Source organism: Poecilia reticulata, linkage group LG19 (assembly GCF_000633615.1).
Source record: "Poecilia reticulata strain Guanapo linkage group LG19, Guppy_female_1.0+MT, whole genome shotgun sequence".
Classification (NCBI taxonomy): domain Eukaryota; kingdom Metazoa; phylum Chordata; class Actinopteri; order Cyprinodontiformes; family Poeciliidae; genus Poecilia; species Poecilia reticulata.
Window position 1 is genome coordinate 22,483,975 of NC_024349.1, and position 11,616 is coordinate 22,495,590.

Consider the following 11,616-nt stretch of genomic DNA (forward strand, 5'->3'; position numbering starts at 1 on the left):
ACACACACACACACACACACACACACACACACACACACACACACACACACACGAGTCAGATGGAATTGCATCGTCAACCTTCACTCTAGGCTCTCCTTAAACATCAGCAGCCTTATGCTCTTCATTAGCCTTGTGTGTGTTAGTGTGTGTACCCCTGAACTGAGTATGTGTCTCATTCTGGCCCAAGCTGGAGGAGCGGTCTCATATGACCCAGGTCCTCTTGTTTTCTCTGCTATAACATGAAAAAACTTACTTTGACAACCTTCTCCTCCGCACCCTTTTCCTGCTTCCCAAGAATCTCTCCTGTTGTGAGTTTCTGCTCTCCATGACCAAAAATGGTCCTTCCTTCTGTTGCGGGTGGGTGGCTGTGTGGTGTCCATTAAGTCTGTGGTCAAAAACATTTTCCTCCTCACTCGCAGTCAGCAGACTTCCGAGGGGCGGACGGGAAACTCTGAGCAACACCTAGATTCTTTTTTTAGTCTGTTCCAACAGTCTCGCATTTGGTACAATCCTGTACAGTTTTTCCCCCTCTATTTTGTGCATTTAATTTCTCTTTTGAATTATTTCTTGTATTCTCGTGAAGTGGGCTCTGTCAAATTGTTTCTTTTGAGCGTAAGGACTTTTAATGTCATAAAAGCACAAGTGTAGATGCAGTGAGTTACAATTCTTAACTACCGGAGCCTCGTGAAGGCATAGAGAGAGAGAGAGATGTGTGTGTGTGTGTGTATTTGTGCGTGGGTGCGTGTGTGTGTGTGTGTGGTGGATGGCGATGCTCGGGTCTACAGCCTGGGAGTCAGGCTTTGCTGTTCATAGTCTGCTGATTTATGCGCCTCACAGGGAAATCTCTCATTTGTAGCTCTTTCATCTCATTTTTCTCCCCCTCCAATCTTTTTCTCGCTTTCTCTCTCTCTGTCCTCTCTCTTCTTCCTGCTGTAATGTGATTCAGCATGGCTGCTTGTCCCAGGCGACATGCCATGCTTTGCTTGTGCACCATTCTTTCTCTCTCTCTCGCTCCCTCTTTCTGGAACATGAATGAGTCAAGAGGAATCACTGATGAATAATGAGATAGAGCAGGAGGAAAATGCTATCTGGATCAAGTTGAGCAAAAGAACCACTCTTCTGCCTTGAGCGTGTTCTTTGTAAAGCACCGCTTTGCCGTTTACTCACACATTGAATGTGTTGATGTCCCCAGTGCCACAATGCTTTTATGGACCTGTGGGTGTGCGTGAGAGTGTGTGTGTGTGTGTGTGTGCGTGCGTGTGTGTGTGTGTGTGTGTGTGTGTGTGAAGGGGTTTCTAAGCGCTTTCCTCAACCGACTTGTTTGAGTAGCCCTGTCACTTGCGCAATGCCATGGTGTCAAAACAGATCAGAAAGGTCTGGCTTGACTCCTGCCCCTGAACACACACCCAAACACTCACACACAAATGTGCACACACACAGAGCCGGAGGCTCGGTGCCAGGGCTCTTGGTGGTTGGAGGCTCATGAAAGGGTCGGCCTGACGAGAGGTTGCCAAGTGTTCGGCAATAAGCGTAACAGCCAAGCTAACGAGAGTCAAAACCTCTGACACACACACACACACACACGCACACACACACACACACACACACACACACACACATTGAGGCTGCACATTCAGACTCTTGAGGTGTCTCAACTAGTCCAAGAGTGTATGAGTGTGTCGCAGAGAGAGTTCAGTATATCAGCATAAGCACAGAGTGCTTTTGTTAATTGGAAAATGTGACAATACGACACAAGAGGATATTGATCTTCAATTGGATGGAGATTGATTTAACTCACCATCCTTCCAGGTATGTGTGCGTATGTGTGTGTATGTGTGTGTTTGTGTGTGTCTATTGATCAGCAGGAGTCCATTCAGAGAGATGCAACAAAGGAAATCACTCCTCTGCTTCGTCCTTGTTTGCTTCTTCCACTGTGTGACATTGGTTTATCACCACTAACAACCCTCCCTCTGGAGCTTCCCTTTTCTTCTCTCCATTTTCATTCTTTGTCATCCTCTTCCTTCTTTCTTTCCCTCTTTAAAACTATGAAGGACCTTCGGACGGTCTGGCCTGTTTTCAAACGCTGTGCTGTTTTCTTTCACTCTGAATTCACGAAGCACTCGTCAGTTCTTCAGTAACTGCTGAAGCACCATAGAAGAAGATGCAGGGTTGCGTATTCTTTTAGCTAGTTTTTGTACCTCGGTTACATGCAGCAGATTCTCTCTGTTAATGGCATTGAGAAATCTACTAACACGAGATTTTGAAAATAAGACATGCAGAAACAATCTTGTTCGGTATCATATAATTGCTCAAATTGGAATTCCGAAAATAAATTTGCTTACTGGACACTGCAATTTCAAAAAAAGTCAGATTTTTTGATACAAAGGTCTTCTGTTAGGAGAAGGTGATTTTTGGGCTATATTGAAATTAGTGTATCACATGAGTCACATGGTGAACAGCCGGATGTGAATATTTGCAGTGCAAACCCAGCTGCTTTGAAGGGTTTCAACAATTTTCTTGAATTTCTTAAACTGTTGTTCAGCTGCTATTGTCAGTAGTTCCACCTTGTAACGTTCCCCTTTCTGTTTTACTCTACACATTATTTCAAGTCAACTCATTCCAGTTGATTTTCATACTTTATATAGCACCGACTCAGTCTACAAGGCAAACAATAGGGTTCATATGTAATTATATGGACTCAAATTAGTCCAAATCAAAAGTCCATTTCAAGTAAAATGTCAGTGAGAAATAATGAAGGTTATGTAGCTAAAAAAATGCCAATTGGTTAAAAGGTAACTATCTAGAGAAGCCCAGTTCATTGCTTTGAGTAATTGCTTCAAATTAACAAGCATGTGACAACAGTAGAGAAGAACAACTTCTTTTTGACTGGAGGAATGGATGATCACCTGCTGTAAGGAAAGAGACAGAAAAACCAAAGAGTTAACAGCATACTTCACACATATTCTTTTAATTTCTCTATCCAAGAATGCTACACAACTAAACACAGCAGCACTGAGACAGAAAATCTACACATTACATGACAGTGAAAGCTCCAGCAGTGGCTTCAAATACAGAAGAGAAGCAGCTAAATCCTGAATCACTGGCAAGAGGACCAGAGCTAACGGCAGCTACAGATCTGCTAGTGGCTCCATTCACGAAAAAGTAAAAGCAAAGATAGAATACTTACTCTAGTTATGGAAAGGAATATGTCACTCTATGGTTGTGTCTTTAAAGGAGACGGTTAAACAAAGAAGCACTGAGTACTTCTTTATGGAAATAAGAAGAATGGACACATTCAGCACAGTTTCTGTCTCACGTTTTTGTAGTTTTTTTTCCTGCATTTATTTATTAGGGCTATTTTAAGAGAAAAGACATGTAATATGGGTGTGGGTATTAAGCTTTTGGTTCCAAACGATTCTTTTTGTTTAGTAAAATATTCCCCTATCAAACTCTAAAGTTCTATGTATATTTTTTTGGTAAGTTGTTTACATTTAGACATAAAAACATAAAAACAAACAAAAGAAGAAAATCTCCCCCAAAGCAACAGAACCAAGAAAGTCGAGGCGTACGTCCAGATCGGGCTTTCTCCAAAAACAGCATCTAAGTGTTTTTAAATGGCTCCTTTTCCTGACAAATCTCAGCCATTCATAAATAAACCGAAGCAGATCCTGTTCACTGTAAGTGCAGGCGACTGCGTGAGTGTAAATAAAAACTCATAATTCTGCTTTTTATTACCTCGGATTGTCAACACTGGAGGATTCGCTGCTTTCGTGTTGACACAATTTTCCAAGTTATGATGCCAGCTGGGAAAACGGGAAGCATTGCAAACACATTTTCTTTTTTAATTACCACTGCGGAGACTGAATGGAGCTGCATCCACAGTCAGCAGCTTGTATTTATTATAAATAACATATGCACAAAGAGAAATATGAAATATGATGTGTTTTTATGTATGATGTTTGAAACCGTACACAAAATTAAAAAGCAGTCGTGTGTTTTTTAGATCAGCTGCTGCTGATTTATTTGAGCAGTTTGGTATTTTGGGGGGGCAATGGGAACTTCCCAAAGGAAGTGGTGGCGACAGACGGAACGGGAGGACGAGTGTGTGTGTGTGGATTTGGATGAAACAAAGGTGGAAACAGAGTCCAGGAAGAGACGAATGGGAGGGAGAGAAATTTGGTTTACGTTAGCGACTGGCCCTATGGTGTGATTTTCAATATCGGCAACCCAGAGGGAGTGGGCAAATATGATTTTCAGATCAACTCGCCAACAGAAAACAGACAGGGAGGGTGTGTGAGTGTGTGAGTCCGGTGACAGGAAAAAGAGGGAGCAGAAAAAGAAGGAGGAAAATGTGGACATCAGGTGAAGCTGATGTTTTTAACCCGTCCACCTTATTTCTCTTCACCGACGTAGTAAATGATGAACCACACAGGGAGTGTGGATCTTCCTGTGTGTGTCCGTGTGTGTGTGTGTGAACAGTCTGCACAGTAAGCGGGATGGGGGGTGTGCCTTGGGAAACCAGCTTTATACAATCGGCGTTTTATTATGACTGCCTACAAGTCTGCTGATGTACGTTGGACAAGAACAGATTGGGAGGGGGGCAAAGAAAGATGTAAAAATATCCTGTCTGAGTGAGAACAAATAGAGAAAATAAATGTCTCCATGGATCTTTTTCTTTTCCTCTTCGATTTATTATGACTACAGAGAGGGAAAATATCAAGAGCAAGAGAAAGAGGGGGGGTGGGGGGGCTCTACATTTAAACCGTGGATGTGTGTGTGTATGTTTCAATGCTTGGGTAGCAGCTGTACAAATAGGCACACACACTCCCTGATTTGTCAGCTAATAACACCACTGCTCCATCCAGCTCTGATTTATCCCATGCCCTCTCACTTTTGTGTGTGTGTGTGTGTGTGTGTGTGTGTGTGTGTGTGTGTGTGTGTGTGTGTGTGTGTGTGTGTGTGTGTGTGTGTGTGCGTGCGTGTTGGTGCACATGTGTGCATTATGTGTGTGTTTCTTGGAGAGAAAGACTGGCAGCTGAAGGCACTTGTGGTTGTGGTTGTCAGGGCGTCACAATGTAGCTGAGGTGAGGGTACAGTACATGTGTGTGAGTGACTCCACTGTGGACTGTTGTGGTTGTGGTAATTGGCTCTGATGCGACGCAGCGTTTATGGGTAACGACCTAGCCGCCCCCCCGCCCCAGCCTCTCTCTCTCTTTCTGTCTCTCTCTCTCTCTCAGTGTCCTGTGGCTAATTACTTGATTCCTTGTGGATTCGGATTTGTTGCCTTCTTACCCTGCCACTCGAACAAACCCACTCGTCTAACTCGGTTTGCTGAGATTGAACTTTGCTTTGTTTTGTGAACAAGATCAAGCTTTTGGTCATGTTTAAATTTGATCCTTTCAAGATTTTCTAAATGATTACATTTTTCCAGTATAGTTCAAACCAATTTAAAGGGGCGGTGTTATGTAAAATCAACCTTTTTTTAAAGCTTTACATTATGTTACAATCAGAGAAAATCTAGAAAAATCTAGAAAAATAGTTATGGGGTGGCAAGAGGGGGGCAGGGATTTTTTCAGGGGTGGCAGCATATGCCAGTGTGTGTGTGTGTGTGTGTGTGTATATAGAACGTCTCATTCTCACGTTTAGCTTACACAGACCTAACATTGGACTTAATTTACTTGATTTACTTGTTGCAAAATATTGTTTTTAACTTGCATTGTTTCAAAATGAGCTTCATGAAGCACTGAGGATTAAATATAATTTCTTAATATAGTATAGTTAAGTATTTTTATGTCTTTCATACTCCTGCTAATTAATATGTATTACTGGATTGGACAGTGCCTATTAGTCACTATGTGATTCATTATGTCCAGAAAACCATTTTATCCCAATGCAGGACGAGCAGAAATCTGTCACAAAAATATTCGTAGCGCCATCATTTGTTATCAGATATATCTATTAAATACGACTTAAAATAAAGAGGAGAAAACTGATGTTTGATAAATTATCCGTGACACAAATCTATAAACAATTTTGTGTCTGTTAGTTCTGTCAAGATGCAAGAAGGGGCAAATTTCTCATATATTGGTCAATCGTTTTATTTTAGATATGCTGTAGGAGCTGTAGTTTGATGATTAGTTCAGTTTTTGTCGCTTGTTTAACTTTTAGGAATTGCAGCGGCTGCAGACAGCGCGCCACAATAAAGGTACAATAAAGCTGATTAACAGGTGAAGATCCAAACACCACTTCTATTCTGCCTGTTCTCGCTCTGTGTGTCAACTTTACGCGTCACACAGAGCGTAAAGTCTCAGTGTGTCCGACAGACAACAACTCAACGAGCAGATAGAGCAGAGATTACCGATCAGGGGAATCAACACCAAAAAACCCACACAAAAAAGTAGCAAAAACACCTAAATATAACATTCAGTCTGTTACATTATGCTGTCAGGCTTGATGTCTATATTGTCATTATTAATAAGTTTTCGCCTGAGCACAGCGGTGGTTGATTAGCTGATTTAAACAGCTGCTCTACTGATGACTTGGTGGGCGGGTTGACCTGTTTTAGTGCTAACGGAACCAAAACACACCGAACTGCGCAGCACATGTTAAGGTTATCAAAGTCAATAGAAGGCTAGCAACAGTTAGGCTAGCATAACTGACCCACTACTCACTTGTTCAATGTTTTAAGTTAAAACTTTTTCCTCACCTGTTAAATCTGAAGCTCTTGTTATCTAATTCATAGGGTTGAATTAACCGCTAAATATTGCGTCCATTTTTCAGATTCTTTGCGTGACTGTGGTAATTTCCTGACCACCCATAATGTTGACTCAAAGGACAGCAATGGCGCATGTGTGGCGCATGATAAGTCACGTAATGTCCAGTCCAGTAATTTATATCCATCCATATCAATGCTGCTGCCTCGCGCTCTGTCCTTCTCTCGCACTTCCCACTACTCAGCAGTAGGTGTCAGGTTACATTGTGTAACCTGACACCTACTGCGATGTCAATGTTATCGGAAAAAAGAGATTTGTGCGCTTAACGTTCGATTTCCCATAACTATTTATTGAATTCATAGTCGCCAGCTGGGGTGACAACAGGGGTGGCAAGGCTCTAATTTGGGTAGATCCGCCCCTGGTTACAATGTTTTCCTTCATCAAAAACATACCCGGAACGTTTCTTTGATACTTTCATGCATGTTTGAGAAATCCTTTAGTCTCCCACGGCAACCATTCAGCTGGGCAAAACACTTGATGGGACTGAAGCTGCAGATTCAAAGCTGAGCGTCTGCCTCACAGAACAGCCCTCCCCCTCGAAGCCACTCAGCTCCTTCAGACTAGCCAGCAGCAGTTAGCAAACACTTGTGGAATTGCACACCAGCTGAGCTCTTTATAGCAGCTACCTCTCAGTGAAAAATTGGTAAAATGTTGCTTAAAGGTTACTAGAGCAGCTATGTTGTGATGACTTTCTGAAGGTGGAGTTCAGAAGGAGCAGGAGTTTTTAAAGAGACAGAGGCCCAATTCCAAGAGATTAAATTACAAAGTCATTTTATAACAACTGAAGTTAACATAGTTACTCATTTGGGCTATAAAATGGCAATATACACACACAATACTGCCCCTTTTAACTCTAACTTACTTTTTGCGATGAATTTCTCTGCTCTCTCTCCTTCTTATTAAATCATGAAAACACTCCTTCCCAGTCACACTGCAGAGCGTCTGATGCCTCTGCATGCTGTATGTGGATCAGACCTGAGGACTGCATCTTTGAGATGCCATATACGCTGCATACAGGCTCCACTGCTGTGGAACTTATACAAGTGCTACTCAAGTTCTCTTCAATGAACACTGGAGTGGTTCCCAGTCGAGTCTGAAGTGACTAGGATCTCTTAGTTTGAGGACATGGTTCTCAACCTTTAGGGTCAGGGGTCAGCCTCCCCCTCAAATGGAGGACGATGAGCATATTGGTGTGATAGTAGGGTGGAAGAGGTAGACGAATCGACGCCTGGTCTGTAGTAATGTGCATGCTGCTTCTGTCTGTTGTGGTGAAGACAGAACTGAACCCAAAAAAAAAAGAAAAAGCTCTCAAACCGCATTCTTGGAAGGCCAGAGTCCTGTAACTTTTTGTTGCGTCCCTTGTTCTCCACACTTGACATAAATGGCAAAACTGCAGACCTGCTCTACTGCTAATACTTGAGTCAGGTGTACCAAAGCAGAGGGGAATCTAAAAGTTGCAGGGCTCTGGAGTTCGAGACCCCCCGCCGTGGGTGAAGATTCCAAAACTGCAAAAGTATGAAATGGTGAAAGAGGAAAATGAGTAGCACTATGTGTCTGAGGCTTTATAATACTCAGAGAGATAACGGCCAAATCAAGTCTTGTCAGCTAGTTGGTCAGACTAACTGCAGAGTTAATGGTGCTTTTCCACTGGTATCAACGACTTGACTCAACTTCAGGGGTCTTCAATTACTTTTGTAGCATACAATCAAGTTCTCCAGAGTTCTGCTAATGAGCCGATTATCTGACACCACTATTCTGAAGCAGAAGCAGCTGAAAGTGGCAGGACCCCGGCCCTTGAGTTGAAGACTCCTGCTATAAGGATGACGTGATACCAGCCCCTTTTAAGGACACACTTCTCTGAGGCTCACAGGGTTTGGAATTTCAGACCCCTCACTCTTCATGAAAATAGCTAACTATGGGTCAGCTAACTCTGGGTTAGCTTCACACTCTGAAGAGTGTGAAGGGCATTAATTCAGTTGAAAATTAAGCTTATATCTGTCCAATTCTGGTTACTGAACAAAATGTCATACTCCATCTCCTTTAACCAAGATGCAGTTTTATTCAGAAGCTATAGCATATTATATAATATCAGTAGAATATTAAAGAGATGTTAAGTTTTTGACACTCAGGTCAAGCATGACATGGTTGGGGTTGCAATCATTTTTTTCTTTCAACTCACATACATTTCATCTCCAGTGTTTGTTTCTCATTTTTTTCAGCAGAAGTGTATTTATTTATTTTTGTCTGCTGTATCTGTGATAAGAGCCAATAGGAGTTGGAAAACACTGCAAATAAAGCTGAACTGGAAGGGTTAAGTGCTCGAGTTTGGCTACATATTAGGGGGAGCGGGTGATGCAGACTTAGAATTTTACTGTGATATTTTGTGGTACTATTGTGGTAACAATACTTATTTCAATTTAAAAAAAAACTATAGCTTGTTTTTTAGGTCTGTGTGTCTGTGACTGCATGGTACAGCATCCATAGTTCCTCAATGTTGTTAATGAAAAAATATTCCCATTTACAATAGGTTGTTCAGTCTGATATATATAAAAAAAGAGATCTATAACACTAGATGAACACAGAAACTGTTTAATCACATGTTCAAATTTCCTGATGTTTATTGATGCTCTAGTGGAACAAGCAGTGGAGAAAATAACAAAAATAATGTCTACAATCGTAGCGTCAGATTTTTTTTTTCCAATAACTGAAATTGGTCAAAGTAACAATAAATCAATATTCTTATGAGTAAAAAGAATTCATGATAAATGATAAACAATAAGATAAAAAAGAAGACACAATAAGATAAATGCCCACCTCTGATACACATCAGCATATCTTCTCATATGTAGAATGAAGCTGAAATAGGTACTTGACTTTAGAGAGGCCGTGTAAAGAGGCTGCATTAATACATTTAACAAGATGGAGGAACATTTAACATCACAATAACTGGAGGTCAGAAATCAGTGCATTTTGGGAAAAGAAGGATGTGACAGTGAGTGCTATACCAGAATGTATGAATGAAACATGACCATGAGTAATCCGAAAAGAGCCGCTGCGTGTCCATGGCTTCCTGTGTAAATGTCCACAGGGAGATTAATATATGACCAGATGTGCGTTCAAAGGGTAAACGGTCAGTCATTCATTCATTAACACAGCTTTAGTGCTGTTCCAGGAGCTGGAATATGAGCAATATATCCAAAGGTGTGAATGTTGAAACCATTAATATCATGGCTGTTCAGATAACAAATAGAATTTGCTTTCATGTAGAGATGCTTAAAAAAAGAAAAGAAATTCTTTACACTTTCCAAGAAGGTCAAATTTCAATCTGCAGCGAACAACAACATTAGCTGGTTGGATCTAACCGGTCTGGAAATGTTCTAAATATAAAGGAAAGGTTTCTTTTTTTCATCAGGTTGAAGAAACCTGATGAAACCTTCAGGTTTGGAAAGTTTCAATATTTTTTCTTTAACCATGACACACTGGAGCGTCTTGAAGAATTACAGCCAAAATCCCCTCAAAGTGGCCTTCCATGTCCAGCTGTCACTGTTTGTCATTTGATGCTAATGCTAAAAAGATCCGTCTTCAAAATAACGACGAACCTCTCAGGTGGAAACATGTCAGCCTTGACAAATTCTCCCTTTGACTCTTAGATACGGCAGACAGACACCTCGCCTTTCACCAGTTTAGATCTGATCTGCAGAGAAACTGAGTCTGTTAAAACGGAAAGAGATAAAAATCCCAGTCAGACCAGCTGCAGGGCTAATCGCTTCAAGTTATCTCACTTTTTTTTCCCTCCCTAAACCGCTAATTGAGGTTAATATGTCAGCACCAAGTGACACAGATATTGAGACACATGTGGCTCGGCAGCTTTATCACCTAATTTAAACGCGTTTTCTGGTTTCAGTATATGAACTTCAGGAAAAAGAACCAGCAATTTATCACTTTTTTCATAGTGGATTTCACAGATGATATTACAGTATTTATGTTGAAATCAAAGTGCACCAGGGATAATGCATTTACTAATCAGATTACCTCTGGAGGGAGAAGGTGGCACCAGATTTTATTTTGGGTTATGAGAGTGAAAGGGAACTTAAATACCCACCACACTTTTTAGATTTTTACTGAATTATTTTTGCTCTGTATTTATATGTTTTACCTTCAAAAGCACTTTGACCAGTGCAAGGGATTGTTGGAAGGTGCTATATCAATAAAGCTTATTATTATTTATTCTAAATAATTAAAAAAACCAACATGTTTTTCCTTCCACTTTGGAAGGGTGCATCACTGCATCACTTAACGTTGATCAATCACATAAAAATCCCAACAATATACAGTAGAATTGTGGTTGTGACGTCCCTGGATGCCTCTGTAGGCCGTTTACACGTCTATCTTTGTAATCTCTGAATTTTCAGAGCATCTGTTTTGAATTTGCTCAACAGAAACATTTTAGAACTTCTCTTCCTCTTTATCAAAGTGAAATTGTTGTCACCTCATCAGACTTCTGCCTATCCCCAAAAAACCCTTATCTAATCCACGCTGAGCTGTCTAACCCTCTCTATCTCTCTCTTTGTGTCCCTCAGGTGCTTCCTTCATGGGCTCCTTCCTGGCCAGGAGTCTGGGGACCCCACCCTCCCATCCCCCTCACCCCTCTGGACCTGCTGCCTCCCCCGCCTCCCCTTCCTACAGGGCTGGAACCCATTCAAGCACTTCCCCTATCTGGTTCCCCCACTCACATGAAGGTAAGACATACACACACACACACACACACACACACACACACACACACACACACACACGCACACGCACGCACACACACACACACACACACACACACACACACACA

The 11,616-nt window shown here is 41.5% G+C and overlaps 1 protein-coding gene across 1 annotated transcript in view; it reads left to right on the forward strand.

The window, feature by feature from the left end:
* Nucleotides 1-11,616, forward strand: part of LOC108167264 (BAH and coiled-coil domain-containing protein 1-like) — a 41,463-nt gene that overhangs the window by 19,562 nt on the left and 10,285 nt on the right. Inside the window, exon 3 of the mRNA XM_017310716.1 lies at nt 11,354-11,512. Within this exon, the coding sequence (XP_017166205.1) occupies nt 11,354-11,512 (159 nt within the window). The remainder of the gene's footprint in view (nt 1-11,353; nt 11,513-11,616) is intronic.